Source organism: Thermobia domestica, chromosome 2, assembly GCF_964235325.1.
Source record: "Thermobia domestica chromosome 2, izTheDome1.hap1.1, whole genome shotgun sequence".
Lineage (NCBI taxonomy): Eukaryota > Metazoa > Arthropoda > Insecta > Zygentoma > Lepismatidae > Thermobia > Thermobia domestica.
The window spans coordinates 146,903,531-146,929,557 of record NC_137455.1 but is presented as its reverse complement, the minus strand read 5'-3'; the positions used below and the strand labels follow the sequence as shown (position 1 = coordinate 146,929,557).

General features: G+C 37.0%; 1 protein-coding gene across 2 annotated transcripts in view; it reads right to left on the bottom strand.

Moving 5' to 3' along the window:
* LOC145676146 (glutamate receptor ionotropic, delta-1-like) overlaps positions 1-26,027 on the bottom strand; it is a 108,986-nt gene that overhangs the window by 72,804 nt on the left and 10,155 nt on the right. The window contains exon 3 of one of the 2 annotated variants that reach the window (XM_081747059.1): positions 23,505-25,750. The exons of the other annotated variant lie outside the window; for it this stretch is intronic. Coding sequence (XP_081603185.1) covers positions 25,549-25,750 — 202 coding nt within the window. The 3' untranslated portion in view covers positions 23,505-25,548. Of the gene's footprint in view, positions 1-23,504; positions 25,751-26,027 lie in introns of those variants that run through there. 2 annotated transcript variants of the gene reach the window in all.

The following is a 26,027-nucleotide window of genomic DNA, read 5'->3' as shown; positions in this document are numbered from 1 at the left end:
TGGAGAGTTCGAAAATAATCGGAACCTGAAATCTAACATCACTTCCCAGGAGGATCATGAAGATACTCCAAGTTTTCATAAGAAATTCGAAAACCTTGTTTCTGCCCTTGTTGAAGTGTTTGAATCACACGGCAACCCATTCGAAGATGACGAGTTAACTACAGTCAACAGCAGTAGAATCATTCTCCCAGAAGAAAATGTGATGAGTGTCATGTCGGCAAATGCTACAGGGAAAAGCCAATTTGATACGTTTGTCGAAGATCGGTTGATCCTTAGAAAAGTTTCCATCAATGAAGTCATCAAAAGAAACAACCTTCCCTTGATGAATGCTAAGAAAGTTACAGATAAGTTCAAAGACAAGCAGAAAATAGTAGACCTGAAAAAAGACAGTTTTTTTTTTTTTTTTTTTTTTTTTGCCAAGTTGTACGTTGCTAGTCCATCATGGGGAATTGACGTCAAAAAGTTCTTTGCCCATAAAAGAGCTCATGTCCACCTTCCATATCCTACCGCGGTAAGCTCAGAAAACCAATAAAAAATCCGACGTGGTGTCCTGTATCGTCGAGTCAAGTGGAGTTCGAGTGACTACTGCTCATCAACCCGAAGTTTCTTCGCTCATAATCGATGCAGCAGCCTTGATCCATATGCTTGTCCCTAAATCCAGCCGGACATTTCAAGAGTACTGCAACCAGATTGTTAAACCATACATTCTAATGAGATCAAGATCTGTGGAAAGAGTTGCCCTAGTTTTTGACCGCTACCTAGAAGGAAACCTAAAAAATGACGTAAGACAGTCGAGAGGGTCTGGGCTCAGAATAAATGTAAAATCAAATGTTGTCATCCCCAAATCTTTCAGTAAGTTCCTTGCTCACAGTAAAAACAAAGAAGAACTCTTTGAATTTTTAGCTGAAAACCTGGACATAATGGATCTTCCCGGCGGGAAAAAAGTCATTTGCACCTGCAGAGACATGGTAATTGGATCGCAAATGGAGGCGAGAATTGAAACTATATCTTACGAATTCCATGAAGAAGCCGATGCCCCTCTCCTACTTCATATATGGCATGCCATGAAATACTCGGGTTGTTCTAAGGTCATTGTGAAAAGTGTTGATAGTGACGTGGTAGTAATTGCTATGCATGCCTTTTCTAGACTCAATACACTGAAAGAATTTTGGATGGAATATGGCAGTGGAAAGCACATCCAATACCTTCCGATCCACGAGTTGCACAACAAAGTTCCACGAGGAGTTCCAGATATTTCGCCTTTCTTCCATGCATTTACGGGGGCTGACACTGTGTCAAGTTTTGCAAGTATTGGTAACACAACTGCATAGAAAGGGAGTATGACTTTCCGAGACCTAGACAAAGCTTTTTCGGTACATTCTCAAGTTCTGGACAACATCTCTGAAGATGACGACACGTTTTTACTCATTCAACGCTTTGTACTTCTTATGTACCATTCATCAAGTTCTGCAGAGACCGTCAATGAAACCAGGCGGATTCTCTTTACCCAGCAAAACAGACCCATTGAAAATATTCCACCAACCAGCAACGCTCTGTTGCAACACTTGAAGAGGGCATCCTACAATGTTCTTTGTGGACAAACTGTCTTCAGCGGAACAGTCAACGCATGGATCCTTGTGAGTGGGGATGGAAGAAGACAGCAGATGACTATGAGCCTCTCTGGTCGACAAGCGCAAACTTCACCATGGAAAAGCTAAAAGAGTTGATAGCATGCAAGTGCAAACAGATTTGCACGCGCTGTCGATGTGTAAAAATACACGAACTTTGCACTTTACTTTGTAGTTGTGAGGGTCAAAGCAGAAATTAAGTTTAATCTTACAAACTTGTCACTTTGTTTAAAGTTTACATTGTTTTCAATACTTGTGCCTTCCGAATTAATAATCCATATGGAATGTACATGTTTTCATTGTGAGAAACTGTTGTAAATATCTGTTACCATTCCTAAAAAGAAAAGTACGTTTTTTTTTTTTCATTTTTGCCAATCAGTAAAAAGAGGGCATTGGATCCACTAAAAGATGTAAATAATTATTTTTATTTTCATGTTCACTGTTTTGTGGTATAATTTATAATTAATGATGAATCACTCATAAAAAAAAAATATATACAATCATGCAACATTGCAATGGATATAATGTGTATTTACTTGAGTTACGCCTCTTGTAATAACAGAAATGTCATTGCAAAATATATTAAGCCAACAGCAACCATTTCAAAACATTGATTTTTTTACCCCTCTTCCACGTTGTCATCGCCACAAACCATTTAAAATCGAATAAAATTTTTGTAGCTTATTTCATGCTCTTTCAAATGGAAGAATTGGAATACTCAATAAAATGATTGGTAACGGAGTTAAGTGTATTTAAGCAAACTTATGTTCTTAATCCCGGCGGCCATTTTGATGACGTCAACATAGTAGTTCAGCGTGTTAAATCAAGTGTATCCCAGGTATTTTAAAATTATTTATTATGTATATAAATACTGTGTAAAATTTGGGACTGGTATATGGAAGTGAAGTATTTTGGCTGAATTTGTCGCTATCTGTTAGCAGTCGTGATTGCCATTTTAATAATGTAATTAACATGTTGTGTGTGATATCTCAGTTATTTATGGACCGATTTTCTTCGTTAATAGCTCATTTTAAAGGTAATGAAATTAACGATATAACACGTTACGTAAGTGTTTCGTCTAAAACTAAGGGTTTCGGAGTTATTTTGTATTTTTCTTCAATAAATATTCATTAATTTATTAAATTCTTAAATAACTCCGAAATGGTTAATTTTAGTGGAAATATTTTGGTTACATGTTTCATTGCAAATTTAATTTCCTTTAAAATGAGCTAAGTTTGAAGAAAATCGGTTCATAAATAACGGAGATATAGCTTATTTTATGAATCAAGCTGTCCGCCATTTTGATGACATCATCACACGAGTTCTGGACGTTGGATCGAGTGTCTCCCGGCGGTTTTCTGTTCTTTGTTATACATATAAGAACTGTGCAAAATTGCAGATTGGTAGCCGGAAGTGAAATATTTTAACGCTAACTCCACGCACTAAGAGCCTTGCGTAGACTGTTTTCCCAATTGTACAGGGTGGCCCAAGAGTAGCTATTGCATTTTATATTATTTCTTATTGTTATCCATCAGGTAGACTTAGTTTCTTTATTATTTTGTTGTTAATGTATTTTTACTTGCATCTTAAGCTCGGAAGAGCCGAAGCAAAGAAACCAACAAACTAGAATGTTATATTTCATCAACGCAGGGGTGTATACCTTCTTTTGCAGGGGTGTATGGTAGAGTTTAATTTGTAGTTCCGTCAAGCTCTCTAAACTTGCTCCCAGATTTCTTCACTTGTCTGGTACAGTTGCAGCATGTAAGAAATATTTCAGTACATATACAAGTATCCATAATCTAAAACGAAATACGTAAACAAGGGAGAAGCAGAAGGCTGTGAAACTTGCTTATCTCAAACAAACTTTACAGCTCGATTTTTGAGAAATACAACTTTGGTTGCTGACACTTGGGCCACCAGTCCACTTAACCCAATTATAGAAGAAGTTAAAAGCACCTAAAAAAAAAAAAAAAAAAAAAAACGGTTGTCGTGGAAAAAAGAATAATAACGAAGGAAGTAAGGAAGACGACAAAGATTATAATACAACAGTCACTATACTTCTTATGGTATTGCTGCTAAACTCATAGAATTTGGTGATTATACAGGGTGTTTCAAAACAACACGTTTGGGAGGTGATTTCTGACATCAAGATAAGACCATAAGTATAGACCAACCTGGTTGCACAAATGCTTCCTTTCGGAGTTACAGGCTACCGAAAACATGAAGACGTGAACTTTAAAGGTCCATAGCTCCAAAACTATGGAACCTGTCGTAGTCGGTCAAGACTTTATTTAGGAACTAGTATATGCTCTATCCAAATATCCATGTTTCAAAATTCTGCAGCATTTCCGCAACAATTTTTATAAAGGTACATTGGTTCATATCGAATAAGGTGTGTGAAACCTTATGTGAGTAATTTAATGAAAAAACAGAAGAAAAAAACAGCATTGGTTAAAAATCTAATATTCATGTAGTGTTTACATTTGATTTTCGTTTAGCGTCCCTTTCCAGCAGGGAGGCTGTGAATACTTTTTTGTGATAACAATAGACAACAAATACGCTTGGAGAAAAAGCCTTTATTGTTAATGCAGTTTCTTTGATGAGATTTCTTTTCACTCACTCCGGAATGAACCGACTGTTTATAACGTACGTTGCATTATACTTTAGGTCGAGGCAAGGGCGCTCATCAGGGGGGCAAGGCGGGGCGTTCGCCCCCCCCCCCCCTAAGAGGAAATTGCACTTGGGAATATCGAAAACCCAATAGAATTTTTACATTAGTTGTAGCAAAAAATGAAACTATATTTGACAAGTCGCTTACATTTGCCCCCCCCCCTTGAAAACCACAACATTGGCGCTCTTGGGTCGAGGTCACGTATTATATAGCTTCTGTGCTCAAAAGGTACGCTGAAGTCCAAAACAACCATCAACATAATAGCAGAACAGAAAAGAAAGAAAAAACATCGTTTTTCGGCTGACAATTGTTGTCTTTATTTGGTAATGTACTAAATTTAAAAAAAAAAAAATAGAGTTAACACGAAAATTGTTGAACATCAGGGTACTCATGTGGTTAAAAAATAAAAAAGCATGCTCGAGATGTAACAGAAATATTTTTGTTTCTCGTGCAATTGATAATATTGTGCACGTTGTTTGCTTTCCTAGAGATAACAACTGAATGTTTTCTTACATAAAGAACAACTTAAACAAAGTTATTTTGCCATGGAACTCTACCTATGTCGCTTACAAAATAATCAGCCCATCTGTTTCTGCTTCCGTTTGCTGTGTTGCCTCCTTTTGGAGTGCTATACGTATTGGGGATTTCCTCAAAACCTTCTATCGTTAAATGTCACAATTATAAAAATGTTTCCTTTTTCTCACCTTAGAAATGGATTATTCGGAAACACTAAATCCATTATTTTTATTTAAGAGTTTACATTAAGAATTTCACATCTCCAATCTAAGCGAGTCCTATACTTTCTCAATATATAACGGGAAATGTCACCACTATAGGAATGAAATTAAATCCTTGAGTTTTACGTCGCACGATTATACCGGGTCCCACCGGATCCCACTACTATAGAAATCCCCCATCTCCCCTTCAAGAGAAAATTTTCAAAGACGCTGAAACCTGTGCTCCATTATTTTTAATATGAGTTTATATACCGAATTTTACATCTCTAACTGAAGCGAATCCTCACATTCGGTAATTTGTGAATAAATAAAGGGAAATTTTACTATTATTGAAACGCTCCCTCTTGAGCTTGATATTCGGGAAGTCTCAAATAAATGTTTTATTTTTAATTTAAAGCCCCAACTATATCAAAAAATCGAAATTAGTCACGCAATTGTTAAACTACACCAGTGGCCGCTAATAACGTCTGAAAATGTCTATGAAAAGGTCTCCAAATGTTTAACTTTCTGTGCTCTTACAAACGATAATTAGTTAACATAATTAACTTACCTTAATGTAACAGCCAAATCTCCTCCGTGGCTAAGCGGTTAGCGTACCCGCCTTTGGCGTGGGATGCGCGGGTTCGATTCTCGTCGGGAGCTCATGTGGTTCGGATTTCACGTTAATCAGTAGGTCCACGTCTCATATAGCCTCGCTGCTGAACGGGATGTTAAACTCAAAACCAACTCACTAATGTAACAGCCAACATTTCAATTGGTGGTATCGCAAGTCTCATGAAAGTATCTTCTACTTTAATTTTATCACTTATTTTCGATAAGAGTTCATCAAATGAAGTGAGGCTCATGCGAAAATAATGGTCTTTTCTTCGTCATTGCGCAATTCAATAAACATGGAAGAAAATTCACCTTTAAGTAGTCGTGAGCTTACATACGGATGAACCCAGTATCGTCTCTGTTTCTTCCTTAGGATTTTACTGGCTAAGTATACAAAAACAGCATGTTTTCTTCTTTCAGTTTCCATCTTCATTCAACTGCAGCTGAAAATAAAATGAGCTGTTTTCTATGTCTATGTGAAGTGGTTGGGCTGAGACGCCCGCACGAGTCTGGTGCGAGTCTGTTGCGGGCCCGCAACAGACTTTTCTGCACGTGTGAACCGAACCTTACAAATGTTCATCCACGAGCCATTGCATGTTGATTTACATCTGAGAACACTGATAAGATGCGAGTATATTCTTTTTTAGATATTGATCACTTAGAGTGAGACCTTTGTTTGGATGTTATGGCTCGGTTCAGACATGCAGAAAAGTCTGTTACGGGCCCGCAACTAGTGTTGCCACGAGACGAGACATTTCTCGTGTCCCGTCTCGTCTCGTCTCGTAAACGAGACGAGACACGAGACGAGACGGAACCCTTTTAGACGAGACACGAGACGAGACAGACTACTTGTCCCGTCTCGAAAACGAGACGAGACACGAGACGAGACGGGACGTCTCGTGAAATATCTCGTCCCGTCTCGTGTCTCGAAAATGCAAACGCTGGCGGGAATGGCCAAGATTGAAATTGCCAGTGGTCATATAGATTGCAAAAGGAAAATCCCCTTTCTGAGAAAACATGTTGAAAAGCCTTCATAGAAAAGTGTCCTCTGTCTATTGAATGAATCAATCGTGATACATGAGCTTCCAGGAATATCATCCTTAATGTCTTGTCCCCAATTCCCCTTGCTGTAAACTGAGGAATTCTCTCTTTTTTTTTTTCATTTCTGGCTGGAATGATGACAAACAAAATCAAAGACAGGGAAGATTTTTACAAGGTCAAGAAACCGAACTACCACCCCATCTATTCAATTTGAAAACTGGATAAGGTCTACACTCATTACAGGCTGTAGTTGAAAGTTCTGGTTGAGATGGCGGATTCTCTGGTGGCGGTATTCTTTTTGCTATATGAACCGAAATTAACCGAAAACGGCAATTGAAGTATGTCATCTTGCAACTAAAATTTTGTCTTCTCTCTCGTTGTCTCTCTCTCTCTCTCTCTCTCACACACACACACACACACACACACACACACACACACACATACACATAAAAATACACTTTTACCATTTTACCAATCGCTCGCTTATTATACAGCAGTCATGTTGTAAAATTCACCTCTTCGTTTGGAAGGCGGGCGCAGGACAAAAAAAGCAGATATTATCGACGAACCCTTCAAATTGTTTGCTTTCAGCAAATTTATGATACTAACAATAACACTTTAAATGAAGAGGTTTTACAGGGGGACCTTCGTTTTGTTACGCGGAAATGTTTGATCTGACCAGTGTGCGAAATTGCCCTCTGCTTCCAATGTTCGCCGACCCTACTGTTCCTTTCCTCTTTTAAGGTCGCGCCATAACTACCCTTCTTTGAAAACCGAAGATGCAGTAAAATTGTGACGTCACGGTGGGAGCAGAAACAGCTTTCGCCCAAGGTTCTTGTCATTCACCCTTGTTTGTTTCTTTGATTTTTGCAGGAAAGTGAGTGATTCTTGCTTTCCTGTATTAAGAAAACATTAATTACTGTAGTGCCCGTGTTAGCCTATAAGCATGTCGAATTCTACACTAAGTATTTGTCGCAATTATAGTAGAAATACTACGGGTTCCAAAGTTATTTATCATGTATTTCCCTCGGTTCCTTTGCGGAAAGTTTGGCGAAAGAAATGCTGTCGGAAAGATATCTTTAAAGTTGAAAACGCCAACGTCTATTCCGATCATTTTATTCCCGAAGCTTATGGACATAATTTAAAATGTGAGCTTCTAAATATTCTACCCAAGAAAAAGTTTAAACAAGACGTGCCTTCACTAAACTTACCTTTACTATACGGAACCGTGTTGATGTAAATAATGAAAGAATTAAATGTACGGAAGTTAGGTGTTTAAAGAAAAAACAAATCAGATATTGGGGTGCAGCCAGATGAAATAACTATTGTGACTGAAATAAAAAATAACTCTTTGTTTATGTTATTTTTGTTTGTTTTGTGGAGAGGGAGGGGCATAAACCAAAGGAAGAGCTCTCCTTTTTGCGTAAAGAGAACGAAAAACTGAAGTCTAACAGTATGTACAAAGCCAAAATAATATGTTTACAAACGAAGTTAAAAGAATTGGAAAGCAAATATAATAAAGAATTAATTTCAAAGGCCAGTTCTAAAATATAATATTGTGATCGTTTCAATAAAGTGGTTAATAACCGGTGGTGGATATATTACGAAAAAGTTTTATACAGGGCCAAGTAAATATGCTAATGAATGGCAAGAAAAAACTAAGATGGATTGATTAAGATATCATTCGTGCATTAACACAACATGCTTCATTGATAAATAATACAATCATCTGCGGTTACAAGTTCGAATCCCCGTACCCAATGTGTCAACATTTCGACGTTGTATGACTGCGAATAGATCACGACAATATAAAAAACTTTAATCCAAAATGACCACCCAAAAATCAACTTTTTTTAGACCACTAGCTAATCTGGGTGTACTGTCATGAGTTTGTTACACAAACGGGGCAACCACCATATAGTGGCACACACCCCGCGGTTATGGGAACATATTTGTACCATGGAGGTGAAGACTGGCCCCAAGCATTCTTTGGTCCGATGTGTCGTTCAGCTCCCATTACTATGGCACTTTAAGTAGAGCTTACTGTGCAGTAACATATAAAATTTCAATCAAATACTTTCCATTACTCAATAAAATTATTTGGTTCCGAGCTTTTTTAAAAAAAAAAATAATTGCAACAAATCTAAACATGCTAAAATGAAAAGTAGTTTTTGGATTGGTATGGAAACCTAAAGGCTGGAATATATGAAATCAAAGTGTACACACATATCTATCTCTCTATTTATCTATATATCTTTCCATCTCTCTCTCTCTCTCTCTCTCTCTATATATATATATATATATATATATATATATATATATATATATATATATATATATATATATATATATATATATATATATATATATACAGAGGGTTGATTAATTCGTGTGTCAATTTCATTTGTTCACTGTACAAAAGTGATATGAGGTAAAGCCGTGATATTTGGTGTAACTTTAGACGAAGGACATAAGTTTTGTTTCGCCATAGAAACATGTCACTTGTGCTAAAGAGTGAAAAGATATAGGGTCAAAGGTCAAATTTCGATTTTTTCCTTATGGGATTGCAATGGTAACTTCTGGAAGAGCCTGGAAAAACGTAAATCGAAGTGATAACAAAGAACACGCTGTATAGTATGATTCTATGTAGCAAGCCGACCAAATATGTGTCAATCAAGTGTCATGGTCGTGAGATCACGGTCAGATCAAGGTCACAGGTCATCTTGAAAACCCTTTGACATGATGAGGTACGGACATTGCGTTGTTTTCACTGTATTCAAATAGGTTCTCAAGATGACCTGTGACCTTGATCTGACCGTGCCCTCTGACCTTAACACTTGATTGACGCATATTAAGCCGGCTTGCTGTATATAATGTATACAGACACTATAAAGCAAGAGGGCTGATAGTATACGATAGTGTCGTGGATGGTGAAACCTTTACATCGAACTTTGATTGTCGTGTAAACATTATTTGACATTAGTGTCTTCATCTTCAACGTACCTATGAGCAATTTACTGTATATTCGTGTATTGAAACTGGTGAAACAAATTTCAATGTTTCAGAATGTAAAAAAAAAAAAAAAAAAAAAAAGCCAGGGTCGAGAAGCCTCAGACAACTAACAGCAGAGATATATTATCTTGTAAATTATTTGTCCTTGCCTTGTGAGCTTATTTGAATTTATTTTTAAGACCTTTAGGCAACTTTGGCTCACCCCGAATGGATGATGATGGGAAAATTAGTGGAATGAAGAAAGTGGTAGGATACTAGACAACTTCGAGAAAACACACACATTCGAAAAATGAAATGAAATGAAATGAAATATTTGAGTTTTACGTCCCACAGTAATGCCGGTTAGGCTAAAGGAGACGGTGATGATGAGTAATGAATGAAATGGTGGAATGAAGAAAGTGGGATGAAACGGGAGAACCCCGAGAAAACCCACGCACATGGTGTTTGTCCACCACAAAGTTCACTTGGCAGGGGCTGGGATCGAACCCGAGACCCCAAGTGCCAGAGATGAACGAACTACCACTGAGCTACCGCGGCCCCCACACACATTCGATGTTTGTCCACCACAAAGCTCACATGGTACTAACCGAGATCGAACCGACTACCACATACACCAGAGGTGAAGGCTTCACGGTGTAGTTACCGTGACATTTCTTGTCTTTGTGTTCTGGTTAATACTTGTAACTTAGTTGTATCTTGATTAGCATGGTGCAGCCTGCTACATTTAACTTTCGTTCCCATGGTATGCTGCTATATTTTTTACGAGACAAAACGAGACAAACGAGACGAGACGAGACGAGACGGGACAGAACCTCTCGAGACGAGACACGAGACGGGACGAGCACATTATTTCGAGACGAGACACGAGACGAGACATGCTTTGCACGAGACGAGACGAGACAGCCTGAAGTCTCGTCTCGTCTCGTCTCGTGGCAACACTACCCGCAACAGACTCGCAGCAGACTCGTGCGGGCGTCAAAGATCAACCAGTTCAGACGTGCAGAAAAATCTGCTGCGAGCCCGCAGCAGACTCGTGCGGGCGTCTCAGCCCAACCACTTCACATAGACATAGAAAACAGCTCATTTTATTTTCAGCTGCAGTTGAATGAAGATGGAAATTGAAAGAAGAAAACGTGCTGCTTTTTTTTTTAATACTTAGCCAGTGAAATCCTATGGAAGAAACAGAGACGATACTGGGTTCATCCGTATGTAAGTTCACGACTGCTTAAATGTGAATTTTCTTCCATGTTTATTGATTTGCGCAATGACGAAGAAAAGACCTTTAATTATTTTCGCATGACCATCACTTCATTTGATGAACTCTTATCGAAAATAAGTGATAAAATTACAGCAGAAGATACTTTCATGAGACTTGCGATACCACCAATTGAAATGTTGGCTGTTACATTAATGAGTTGATTTTGAGTTTAACATCCCGTTCAGCAGCGAGGCTATATGAGACGTGGACCTACTGATTAACGTGGAATCCGAACCACATGAGCTTCAGACGAGAATCAAACCTGCGCCTCCCACGCCAAAGGCGGGTACGCTAACCGCTTAGCCACGGAGGAGCTCTGGCTGTTACATTAAGGTAAGTTAATTATGTTAACTAATTATCGTTTGTAAGAGCACAGAAAGTTAAACATTCGGAGACCTTTTCATAGACATTTTCAGACGTTATTAGCGGCCACTGGCGTAGTTTATCAATTGCGTGACTAATTTCGATTTTTTGACATAGGTGGTGGCTTTAAATTAAAAATTAGACATTTATTTGAGACTTCTTGAATATCCCGCTCAAGAGAGGGCGTTTCAATAATAGTAAAATTTCCCTTTATTTATTCACAAATTACCGAATGTGAGGATTAGCTTCAGTTAGAGATGTAAAATTCGGCATGTAAACTCATATTAAAAATAATGGAGCACAGGTTTCAGCGTCTTCAAAAATTTTCTCTTGAAGGGGAGATGGGGGATTTCTATAGTAGTGGGGTCCGGTGGCTCAGTGATAGTGTTCACCTCTGGTTCGATCCCCGTTTGCGTCAAGTGAGCTTTGTGGTGCAAGAAGCACCGTGTGCGTGAGTTTTCTCGGGGTTCTCCCGTTTCCTCCCACTTTATTCATTCCACCATTTCATTCATTTATCATCATCATCATTATTTCCTTTAGCCTGCCCGGTATAATCGTGCGACGTAAAACTCAAGGATTTAATTTCATTCCTATAGTAGTGACATTTCCCGTTATATATTGAGAAAGTATAGGACTCGCTTAGATTGGAGATGTGAAATTCTTAATGTAAACTCTTAAATAAAAATAATGGATTTAGTGTTTCCGAATAATCCATTTCTAAGGTGAGAAAAAGGAAACATTTTTATAATTGTGACATTTAACGATAGAAGGTTTTGAGGAAATCCCCAATACGTATAGCACTCCAAAAGGAGGCAACACAGCAAACGGAAGCAGAAACAGATGGGCTGATTATTTTGTAAGCGACATAGGTAGAGATCCGTGGCAAGATAACTTTGTTTAAGTTGTTCTTTATGTAAGAAAACATTCAGTTGTTATCTCTAGAATAGCAACAACGTGCACAATATTATCAATTGCACGAGAAACAAAAATATTTCTGTTACATCTCGAGCATGCTTTTTTATTTTTTTTAACCACATGAGTATCCTGATGTTCAACAATTTTCGTGTTAACTCTATTTTTTTTTTTTTAATTTAGTACATTAACAAATGCTATTATGTTGATGGTTGTTTTGGACTTCAGCGTACCTTTTGAGCACAGAAGCTATATAATACGTGACCTCGACCCAAGAGCGCCCATGTTGTGGTTTTCAAGGGGGGGGCAAATATAAGCGACTTTTCAAATATAGTTTCATTTTTTGGTGCAACTAATGTAAAAATTCTATTGGGTTTTCGATATTCCCAAGTACAATTTCCTCTTGGCCCCACCTTGCCCTTCCCCCACTGATGGGCGCCCTTGCCTCGACCTAAAGTATAATGCAACGTACGTTATAAACAGTCGGTTCATTCCGGAGTGAGTGACAAGAAATCTCATCAAAGAAACTGCATTATCAATAAAGGCTTTTTCTCCAAGCGTATTTGTTGTCTATTGTTATCACAAAAAAAGTATTCATAGCGTCTCTGCTGGAAAGGGACGCTAAACGAAAATCAAATGTGAACACTACATGAATATTAGATTTTCACATTGAAAAGTAATAATAATATATACCAATGATGTTTTTTTTCTTCTTCTGTTTTTCATTAAATTTCTCACATGAGGTTTCACACACCTTATTCCATGCATCCCTTTTTTTATTTCTATCTGTACATTTCGCACTCCATATCTCATGATATTTTTGAATTTCGTTAATGAATAGTTCTTCATTCAGTTCTTCGCTTTCCATTTCTGCGGGCGCGGGAAAGTCTGCACGTGTGGCTTGCCTCATTGCCAGCAATGGTTTTCCGACCCGCAACACCTGTGCGGACTCGCTGCGAGCCAGCAGTCCCCGCAACTCAATTTTTGCCCGCTGCGGGCCCGCAGCAGAGTCGTGCGGGAAAGTCTGCACGTGTGGCATGAATGATAAGAACCAATGTATTTCCGGCTCGCGCGGGTCCGCAACAGAGTTTTCTGTTGCGGGCCCGCAACAGACTTTTCTGCACGTCTGAACCGAGACTAAATCCAATATAACTATCGCCTCTTTCTTCAGTAGCTTACACGTAAGCTAATTGATATCAATATGTTTGAATAGCTTGAAACGCTTAACATGTACAGATTCTTATTATGTGATTTTATGTTTATGATACGGTCCAGTATCATATCTAAAATAGATTTCTAGCAGGAAGTTAGAGGTAGCAAAAAAATCTGAAAACTGTCTTAAAAATAGCTTGTTCAATATTACTCTGTTATATTAGTTTCCCCGTAACCGTACCCTAATCGAGCTTATATGTACACTCAGGGGTAAAAGTGGATCTGAAAAACTAGGGAGAAGCATTACGTCACGCCGTCCCCCGTGCCTATCTTTGCCCATTGTAATTTTTTAGAAAGTGGGAGGACGGCACAGATATTTTCTGGGAGTGGGGACGGCATTCTGCCGCGTTCCCCCTCACTTTTACTCTTGTGTACACTCTAAGTTTTTCCCTAAATAACTGGAACACCTACCTTTTCTTTTCTATTCTCTTCTTTTCAGGATTCAACAATACTAACTTTGTGTTTGTCCGAACATGAAAGTTGAAAGGAAGAAATTATGAAGCACATATGCTGCAGCGTTCTATGTAGTGTCTATTCCTATTCAAAATGAGTGGGCATACGTATCAGCATGATCTTAGATATGCATCCAATATGTATTGAATATTTTACACGTAAACGAAGGAGAAAATGAGTCGTAAAACACACGAACTCGTTATCTTGCCATAATGTTTTGTCGCTTTTTCTTGTGTATTTATCGAGTAACTCTTATCTGTAGCGATAATTATCAATAATAAAGGGTATTTATTTATTTATGAAACCTTCTGGGAAAATGATAATAATGACCCTCTATATAGAGTATTGACCTATATACAATAACGACTTTAGTAACATCAAATATTCAATAAAGTATAGGTCTAATTCTACTATATTGCATGCTATTCGTATATTATCTGATTTGAAAGATAGTTCATCAAACAAATATGCTGTTTTAACACCATTGGAGGGTCAGCTCGAGTCGGGTCACTCGAGTCAGTTCACTTTGGTCAACTGAGTTTAGGTTGAGCTTAAACTCGGCTGGAGTCGAAAGCTGCTGTTTTTCACTAGCTCACTAATTAAAAATAACAATTTTCAATTTATTTTATAGAAATCATAAACCTATTTTGAACACTTGCAGCTAGTGTTTTTACGGTAAATGCTTCTTTTTCTACTTGTGTGTACTTTAATTTTTAAATGTGGAAGATTGATTTTAGCAATCGACTGTAATATTAATATCTACGCCAATATGGAGTCTGGATTTAGAACAAAACTAGAAGTTGTTTAAGCAAGGCCAAAAGAAAGATTGGATATGGATGACCAAGCCCATGGTTCGATCCCAGCTTGTGCTAAATGGGCTTTGTGGTGGAAAAACGCCGTGTAGTGGGTTTTCTCGGGGTTCTCCTGTTTCCTCCCACTTTCTTTATTTCACCATTTCATTCATTTCTCATGGTCACCATCTCCCTTAACCTCGGTGCAGAATCGAGGGACCTTAAACTGAATATTTCATTTAATTTCACCAAGCCCAAGAACATCGATACAAGAACAAGATAATGATTGGATATGCAAGACGAAGTGCATAGTAATCTTGCTCTTGGCTTTGTTTTGGTGATCACCAAGTAGCGATGAGCATATTTTCTTGCTTTCCGTATAGTATGAAAGACCATAATCAAAATCACACTTGGTCTTCATTTGGGGCCTAGGACAAATCTGCCAATGACCAAATGCGCCAATCGTGAAAATGGACAAATCTGCCAATTGACAAATCCGCCAATTACCAAATGCGCCAAACGCGAAAATGACCAAATGCGCCAATTGTGAAAATGGACAAATCTGCCAATTACCAAATCTGCCAATTACAAAATGCGCCAAACGCAAAAATGACCAAATGCGCCAATTGCGAAAATGGACAAATCAGCCAATTGACAAATCTGCCAATTACCAAATCTGCCAATTACCATATCTGCCAATTACCAAATCTGCCAATTACCAAATGCGCCAAACGCGAAAATGACCAAATGCGCCAATCGTGAAAATGGACAAATCTGTCAATTGACAAATCCGCCAATTACCAAATCTGCCAATTACCAAATGCGCCAATTGTGAAAATGGACAAATCTGCCAATTGACAAATCCGCCAATTACCAAATCTGCCAATGGACAAATCTGCCAATGGATAAGTCACCGAACTATCATTTTACTTTAGATGTATTCTTCAATCATCGTCCCACAGTATTACAAAGAAGAAGAGGAAGGAGAATTTATGAAAGAGCGGAAAAGGGTATTTTAATTTTAATGTGTGTTACTTTTATAAATTCGCAATTATGTTTCAAAATGAATGTTTACTGATGTTTGTTTTTGGAGTTGAGTATCCCATTGCTGTACTTAGGTTATATGAGACGTGACGTAACACGTTTGAATTTTAATGCCCTCTCACTGGGAATCGAAGCCGAAAAGATTGTTTGTTGTAATTATTGGATTGTAAACAAGCCTATTTGGTCTTTCACTTAAGTAGCTATTGCTTCAATTCTGTTCATCCTATTATCTTGGTTCATATGCCATTCACTTCAGAATAAACCAAGCTTGCAAATGGTACTATGCGCATGTGTACATGATGTATAAGAAGAAGGAAATTCAAGGTAAAATTGGGAATTTCCCGTCCAAAAGTCCCTTTGTTCAAATGTAGCACCCCCTGGTACGGCCCCAACTAAAGGTACCCAAATATAATATACCTTTGAAACTACTGTAGTTTATAAATAATATATGTGCCAAGTTTCATTGTAATACCTACAATAGTTGTGACGGAAAAAATATTTCTCAGTTCTGCTAGACAATACCAAATTTCATATAGAAAGAAAGTGAGATAACTATAAAATCAAATTAGTCCGAACAGTATTATTTATTTGAAATGAAATGAAATCTGAGTTTTACGTCCAATGGTTATGGCGGTAAGGCTAAAGGAGACGGTGATGATGAGTAATGAAAAAATGGTAGAATGAAGAAAGTGGGAGGAAACGGGAGAAACCCGAGGAAACTCACGCACACGGTGTTTGTCCACCACAAAGTTCACTTGGCGGGGACTGGGATCGAACCCGGGACCCCAAGCACCAGAGGTGAACGCTCCACCACTGAGCCACCGCGGCCCTATTATTTATTTTAGTATCATGACTTATACGTCATTCTCTTCAGAATAAAACAGGCTTTCAAATGATATCATGATAATATGTGTGTGTGTGTGTTGTACGAGAAAAGGGGAAATTAGGGTAAAATTGGGAATTTTCCGTCCAACAACAATCAGAGCAGAGTTGCTCCAGTAGCCCTGATATCGTTTCTCCATCATATATATAACTTGGTAGAAATGTTTCCCATGTTCATCAATGACTGCTCCGCAATTTTCTGGGAAGAAATCTATGTGGGAGTGGAACATATGTGTTTTTAGTGATACATTACACCCTATTGCTTGGTAGAAGGTATTAGGTGCTACTCTACTTTCTTATAGTTCTGAGACCGCTCGTTTTCCAAAACATTCGTCACCACTTTTCGGAAAGAATCTCATGCAATCCTCTCTTCATTTTCTAACACTGCATCAAATTCAGGATCATTGAGGAGTTGAATTGAGGAGGCGAATTTGAGTGCCAATAAGGATTCATACCTGATTTTAGTTTCAGCAATTTGTGGAAGTTTACGCAGAATATATTTGAAGAATGTTTTGATGCGCCTATGAATAGCCGCCATTCATTGAGATTATCGTCTATGTTAAGTTTACTCATAAGACCAGTTAGGCCTACATAGTTACAACGTAATATGTCACTTTCCACTGAAACTACTGTTTGGAGATTCTGACCTGTTCAAAACACGAACACTTTTAGATCTTCAGAATAAGCTCCCCACTTCTTGAGTTTGGATGCCAGCAGTTCTGCGCCACTTTTTGAAAACCCCAGGTAATTTAATTCAGGTTGAGTATCATATGGTGAATAGATAATGATATTTTGGTTTTGTGAGGTTAGAATCGTTGGAAGACGATGAATCTGCAGCAGAATTTGACAATGTGGGTCGACATTGTTCACCTTTTGTTCTTCATCGGGTAAAACACTGGAGTAAGGTACGAGAAGTTGTGGAACCTTTAGTTCTTCAGAGTGTAGCTCAGTGATGAACATTTCAAGGAATATTTGAATTGAATAAGTAGCAGTCCACTTTTTTCTTTTTTGGATATACCTTTAATTGGAAGAACTATGCAAAAATAGCAGTTTGAAGTATGATCTGTCTGTTCTCTCCATATCATTGGAACTGCAAAAGGCACGCATGGCCTTTTTCCGTGTAGCCAGTCCCGCAAATTTGTAGAACAAGTATTACAACATATATGTGGTGCTCAGTTCTTGTCCACATCTCCCACTTTACAGCCAAAGTACAAGTGATAGGTTTTCTTTATGATAGGAGCGAAATACCACTTTTCGCTTCACTTCGTTAAAAACAACAATTTGCTCTTCACTGCAAACACATTTACGCGACATGTTTCTGCTTAGTATAGCCATAGAAAGATAAATAATAATAATAATAATAATAATAATTATTATTATTATTATTATTATTATTATTATTATTATTATTATTATTATTATTATTATTATTATTATTATATTTCGATTTGCTTCAGTTGAAGATTAAAGAAAGCAATTTCAAAAACTTTTCCGATTCATTCATTGTGCTTGTATTATATTCTAAAAGACACTGGTGATGATATTATCGTGACAAAATTTTCGGTGACGAAATTACCTATATGGTAATTTTTTGGTGACAAAATTACCAGTGACGAAATTACCGTGACGAACTTTCCGGTGACGAAGTTTCCGGTCACAAAATTACCGCCGCCCGTTTCCTCTCGACGTTTCTCCCATTGTGACCAGAGAAAAACAAAAAGAGGGAAGGAAGCGAAACCTTGCATGAAGCAACTGAAGGAAAGGGGACACCTAGCCACGTATTGGTTAATATCACCGAATGTAAAATGTTGCCAACTCAACACAAAGTTGTATTTTTTGAATAGCACTACGTTAAGTTATTACAAATTTTAAGTCTATATACAAATCGAAAACAAACAATACCACTTTTATTGTTCAGTGTTGTAAACTAATTATGCTATAATATCACAAAAATCCAGAAACATCCCAATTTTGGAGGTCTCTATAACAGTGATGACGCAAGTGAGACAGATGGTGCATCGCACATCGAAAGCACCTTAGTGTCGAATACTATGGTCAGCATATGATGTATTTCTATCAAACAGAAGAAAAAAGCTACAAGGAATTCAAAACTTGACTTCTTGCAAAGGGCTTTATTTCGAAAAAGAGCTGAGATAAGTATCACATCTAATTACGTAGATTATTTTCAAGAGATGTAATGATCATAATGCCGTTTACAGCAATTTGATATTTTACACCGTTTAGGAGATATAATAATGAATGTTAAAGTTGACAATACTACTAAAAGTCGTGAAATTAGGAGAATATGTGGTAATCACAACTACCAAAAACTGTTGGTCAAGTATCAAAGGTGCGAAAACAAGCAACGATTGCTTTATAAATTTCTTGCAACTGCGTCATTTTAAAAAGTATTGCCAACTGTAACATGTATATATGATGTCTAGTGATGGGTAAATTCCCGGGAAGACATTTTTCCGGAATATTCCCGGGAAGATTCCCCAAAATGGGAATTTTCCGGGAATTTATCTACAATCACAAATAAAATTGCATTCTATTACCATATTATGATTTCAAAGTTAAATTCGTTTCTATATCACAGTATATTATTACTCTTGTTCCCAGTGCAGCCTTTAAAATGTAAATTCTGAACGATGTTATTTTATTATATTTAGAGAGTACGCATAAATCTATATTTATTTACAATATGTTCTACGAAAGTAAATATGTTTCAAAAATGGTATAGTAAGTCGACATACTTTTAAACCGCTAAAAAGTTTAAATTTACATGTAAGTGGATTATCTGAACTTGACTCTAATACTGATATAAACATATTAAATTTTTAAGTGTTATAAACAAATTAGGTTGGATAAGTGCCAGAAGACACATGTCCCACCATTTTGTCAACATTTGCGATTGCAAGATACTTTCTTATCTTTATAATTTTGCATGTAATATTGCCATACACGACATTTTTTCCTGCCCATTTCTCAAAATTTCATGCTTTAATTCACATGTAAGAGAAGTCCGAGTACCTTTTCAGAAATTCGAGTCAGAGACAGGAGACAGACCGACGTCTATTACTAACGGTGGTTCAGGGTTTATTAATAGTAATTCATCTCTATTTCTACATAATTCTACATTACTTTACAAAATGGATTTTCATCATTTGTAAATTAGAACTTTGCTACTTTTGGCTATTCTTTAGTTTGGTGGGTCCAGATTTTGCACCTACTTTTTTTGCGATATTCTATTCCGATGCGGTTGTTTTATGGTTTCATACGTTAAATTACGTTACCAACATTAAATTCAGACAGCATTGCCGAGCGAGAGTTAGCGAGTGAAGGCGGGGTAGAGCCCCGCAGGGCACGTTGTTTTCTATCTTCGTTACCAACAATTCACTTTCTTTTCTCACATAAATCACTTCCACTTACCCAGATAGCACAGAAAATTTTTTAAAAATGTTTAAAAATTTGCAAAGGCAAACTAAAAAGTTTGCAAAAAACTTGCCTTTTCAAATAGGAAAATTTGCCGAAAGTTCAATGCAAATAACGAAGTTGACGCTGGCTGAGTTTGCAGCAAAGTTGCCTCAGAAAACGAAAACAGTTGCCAATACAAACGAAATGTTTGCGACTGCACAGCAAGAAAGTTTGCCAGGACTTTGCTGCAAATATTTTGTGCAAATTTTCTTCTCAAAATTTCCGAAAATGAGCTGATAAATTTGGTGAAAATATTAAAAGGTTTGCAGCAACATTGCAGAAAGTGTTTTCACGATCGCAAGATCAGGTTTGCTGCAAATGTATCAGGTAATGTTTGCTGCAAATTTATAAAGTAACATTTGTTGCAAATTTATAAGGTGATGTTTGTTTCAAATTTAGAAGGTAATGTTTGTTTCAAATTTAGAAGGTAATGTTTGTAGCAAATTTAGAAGGTAATGTTTGTAGCAAATTTAGAAGGTAATGTTTGTAGCAAATGTAGAAGGTATTGTTTGTTGCAAATTTAGAAGGTATTGTTTGTTGCAAATTTGGTATAAGGCTGAAATATGTATCAAAATTCTGAAACTTGTGATCGAGAGGAAACACAATCTACCATTTCGGTTGCATTCATGGAGTAATCACCTGTGACGTTTAGAAGATATTTTTCCAGGTTCTGCCTAAATGTAATCGGAATGACATATTGTGTTTCGTATGCTTTAATAGTCTTTAAATCCCAAGCAGTTTATATTCTGACTTGTACCTCACTAGTTTCAGAATTTATCTACATATCTTAACCAAAATTTGCAGCAATTGTCTTGAAACTAGTACAACTATATATATATATATATATATATATATATATATATATATATATATATATATATATATATATATATATAAACAAACGAGATGGGCTGATAAGGGTCATTTTTCACCCATCGAACACCGGAAAAATCAAGAGTCCGATTCAGACAAGTTTGCAATATCTGTATACTGGAAGATATGTTTTGTATGTGAATATAATAGATACGTGAGAAAGAAAATAGGTCATAGAAATTAGTGCCCCAAAAGAGGCAACTTTGCGTCATTTTGACAATGTTTGCTGTCGTTGACATAGGCTTGTGGTAAGAAGGATTCAATGAACCTAAATAAAGCAGACTCGTAATAATACATCGCTGTGTAAGCTTTGATATGAGGAACAATTTATTTTAGTTCAGTGTGTCTTTCGACCTATGAGAGAACAGAATGTATCTAGCCTCTATAAACACTTTACATTTTTCCGGTATTCGATGGGCGAAAAATGACCCTTATCAGCCTACATCCTTTTGGAGAGAGCAAATATAGATGATAGTTTGCTACCTTCCAACTGCACTTTGCTTGATCATAAAATAAGAAGTAACTTATTAACGACTATTTTAACGTCATTTAATTTATATATATATATACATAAATACTAAAACAGCAATAGAAAACGCCTAAACCTGTGATTTTTCCATAAATAGAAGATTTGCTTTGTTAGAATTAAATATAAACTAATTATTTGCTGAGCAAAGCTATATATTTTCATTAGTGTCTGATGAAGCCAGAGTTAGTTGGCGAAACTGTAACACGTTTTGAATTTTAATGAAAATATAGTTTTGCTCAGCAAATAATTAGTTTATATTTAAGCCTAAACCTGAATATTCCTGAAGGTTACATCAACGTTTATTCCATCATTTACTCTTGTAATGGACACGGAAACTTTCGCTGGTTCCTCGTAGGGAGATTTCGACTTAAAGCAAGCCACTCAAACAAATCTAATAAATTTGACCTTTCAACGAATTTAGCCTGTACATTTTAATCCAAAATTTTACAAAGTCGGCTGCACAATCGCTCAGCAAAGTAGCAATTGACGACTAATTACCAGTGGCGGCTGGTACTATATGTTGCATGGTTGTGCAACCGGATATTTCTTTAATACTAAGGATATTTTTAAGTATTAAAGTCGTGTATCAGTAAAAAATAAACCTTTGCTCTTGAGCGCAAAACAGTATTGATGCATTTCTTAAAAAAACTGAAAGAAAGAGAGTGATATACAAATCCAGTGGCAGCAAGCGTTGCCACTGGAAGCAGTAACATTGAGCATATGGCAGCGAGCTCCTATCTCTTAACATGAGGAAGTGGATTTATTATTGCATCGCTGCTATCCTCCCGTATTACGCGTTTGCAGTTGCTATTTCGTTGCAACTGGTATTTAGTCAGCTTCTGTAGTAGTTACGAATTCCTCCGTTTGGCAGCGCTTGACTCAATTGGTAGGTTGAGTGAGATATAGACGCTTGGAAGAAAGAAGTTGGTCACCAAGCAGAAACTCGCAAAGAGCAAATATGCGTCTCGTGGTAGCAGGGACGGATCCAAGCTGAATATTTGGGGCAGGGCAGTCGTTCGAAGTCAATAGATTTTATTTTACATTTATAATACAAAGGTAAAAATTCTTGGGATGGATTTTATTTTTAAAAAAGAAAATATCCTATTCTGGGGGGGAAGGGGGGGCGATCGAGAATCGAAGAAGAGAATGTCTTACCACTGGTCTAATTCCTATCTGTGTGTCGCTCGTGCACATGATCCCGTGTTCAATTTCCGGCGGAGAGCATAAAAAAATAATTTCAAATTATTCACTTTCAATACTCATCTGTCTTCTTTAGCCTAAATTGCTGGAATGTTAAACTATTTTTTTTTTTCATTTTCGAAGGAAAACATCTTATATTTCATGCTTCTTTATAATAGAACAGCAGACAAAAATACGTAGTTACTGAAAATGAACTTTTTGTCCCTTATATTCATACAAAGAAATGCTAACAAAATGCATATTGTCGGAGGAGATAGGTGTTTCTGTACCTTAAAGAAAATAAAGCGGAAAATATTTGCAGTAGCGATGCTTTCAATTCAGAAAAACTTGGCGAGCAGCATTTCAGATTTCAATGAAGTCATAGAAGAATTTGAAACTCGAAAAGAACGAAGAAAGACCTTCCATTCTAAAATAATGCATAGTTTACTTAATTAAATAATTTTGTTTAACTGTGTGCATGAATATATGCATTTTTTTTGCTTTTTTTCTTCTTTTTGGCAGCTAATCCGTGGCTAAGCGGTTAGCGTACGCGCCTTTGGCGTGGGAGACCCCGGTTGGATTCCCGGCGGGAGCTCATGTGGTTCGGATTCCACATTAATCAGTAGGTCCACGTCTCATATAGCCTCGCTGCTGAACGGGACGTTAAACTCAAAATCAATTCAACTCTTCTTTTTGGGTTAACGATATCATTCATGGCTCACAGCACATGCTATATATTCGATTTATCTCTTGTTTAATAACATGAACGTAGAAGTTTTTGTATATAAATAGTGTATAAACGTACATTGATAGTGGTTGTTTGAAAAAAAGGGAATAACATATATTAATTCAATATTAGAGAATACACTTTAATCAATAAATATACAAATGGAGCTTATAAGGACTTTCCTCTTCATATTTCCTGAATATTTTTTGGATAAGACTCAAGAATGCTGGGGGGAGGGAACACTTGCGCGTAACTACATACCTTTGATATTGCAACCGGTACTTCTACAGACCACGAACCGCTACTGCTAATTACCCAATAACAACACATTATACTTGAAGATAATGCACAAGGGAAAACAAACACTTCCAAATGCATAAACAAACATGGCGGCATCCAGATGGCTCCAAGAACAAAGGATTAAGCCTTTTCTAAATTGTCATGTCGAAAAAAAAAACAGTAAAAATCATGGTAATGGCACAACCGTATTAGAATGTGTGAGGGCAAGCATGTAAAAATAACTATAAGAAGATTAGGATGAAACATTAAAAAATACTATACGGTAAATAAAGGGCATTATATATTTATTGCTTGATTTTGACTTTAGAATGACAATGTACTACAAACTATAACAATACTCAGTGATCATATTACAGAATGCATAAGGGGATTAACAAAAACTGTTTTAGAGAAAAAAGTTGAGAAAAGCAAATTGTTGTGTATATATAATAATACTTAGTACCAGATGCCAATATCTGATGCCTCTTCACAACTTTTTGAGTTTGAAAATTGTGCGAAAATGGAAGAAAATATCAAAATTTCGAACTGTGCAACCTTCAACCTGATTTCGCATCAAGCACAAATAGAACACACCCGGAAGCTTTTTCGCCGGGAACACACCCGGAAACTATCGGAACATGCATCCAGAAACAAACGTGTGTCAATATCTGGCGTATAGACACACTTGATCGAGAAGCGACCCAGTCATCACTCTCACAAACTGGTTGCATAGCACCTGCACGATAAAGGATTAATTTTCAAAATACTTATATGCAATCCGTCACTTCAGCTAAATACTATCTTATGTTGAGAAACAAAAACATCCGGTTGTGTTTTATATATGCTCGCCTTGCTTGGTGCAAATTCGGACGCGAATTGAGGTTGGAAGTTGGAGAGTTATTTGGTGAGGAATATTTTGCTACACGTTAAAATTCTCCACTTCTCATTTTTTATCTGGAACTGAGGTCACAAACTATAAAACACTCCATCGTGGTTTTTAACTATTATATGCCGGTCTTCATGCTTTAGTCGATGCTGCCAAAATCCAGGTCCGTGGGGTGAGTACAATGTACCTAAAAATCCATTCGTACCATGCAGTTTTCCATATACTCAATTATAAAAATACTTCACACTATACACCCTTTTGCCATACTAATTACTTTATTTCGAAAAATAGTTAAATATTTTTGGGGGTAACTTTTCTTAGCAGTTACAAGCTGCTTGAGTCATACCAACTGGTAGGTTTATAAATCCCTTCTCTGCCGATACCATTGACCAGCTCACAAAATACCATACGACCATTTTGTCCAATTTTAATGTAAGAAACTACAAGTTTGCACAAAAAAAAAAAAAAAGTGAATGAGGTATTTGAATGATGCCTATCTTTCAGTTCATAATATAGCAGACTACCTACAGCACAGATGCTGCAAATCATCTCGTGTATGAACAAACGTTATATTACTGGAAACTGTACAATGCGTCTTTGTTGATAACTACCCCGATGGTAAATATTAACTCTTGTTTCATATGCATACAAGCTAAACGACTGTCTTTTCATTATGAGTAACTTTCCTTGATTATCACCTAACAAAAATTAATGTACAAAGCAGATTTATCAACCGTGTGCGGATTCAACCATATATAAACAAGTCTCTTAAATTGTCCGGATTACTTCTTATAAATAGTTATAAATATTTCGCAATCACTGTTCTTCCGTTACGCATAGAAGCTAAACGACTCTCACTTTATGTGTAACTCTCCTTCAAAATTAGCACCCAACAAAAACTAAATGCACAAAACAGACTTATCACCATGCAGTTTCAAAAATATATGAACAAAGTTGTTCGGATTACTTTTTACAAATAGTTACAAATATTTCGTAATCACTATTCTTCCGTTGGAAGCTGAGACTGCGTGCTGCTTAGAGTGCCACCTCCAGATGAGGATGCTCTCTCATCCAGAGTAACTCTAATAGTGCTTCTGCTTTCCTCAAATGAAACTCGAGTAGCACTTCCGCTCTCATCCACTGAAACTCCAGTAGTGTTTTCGCTCTCATCCAAGGAAACTGGAGTACTCCTTCTGCCTTCTCTGAAATGAAAATTCAAAGTATTGTGCATTTGTGCTATAACATTCGATTATCAACATGATATAATTAAGGCGAGAGTTAATTTCTCACGTATTGACAAGGAAATATCTGAGGACCACGGATGCTACAGTGCCAAGTGACATTAAAGAAAAAAAAACTATCCTCTGTTGCAGCAATGATATGGAAACACAATGTGAAGTGCATAATTCCTTCAACAGGTGGCAGAATAAATCACCTACGTTGTATTGCTTCCGATACTTGGTGCTTATTTTTTTCTTT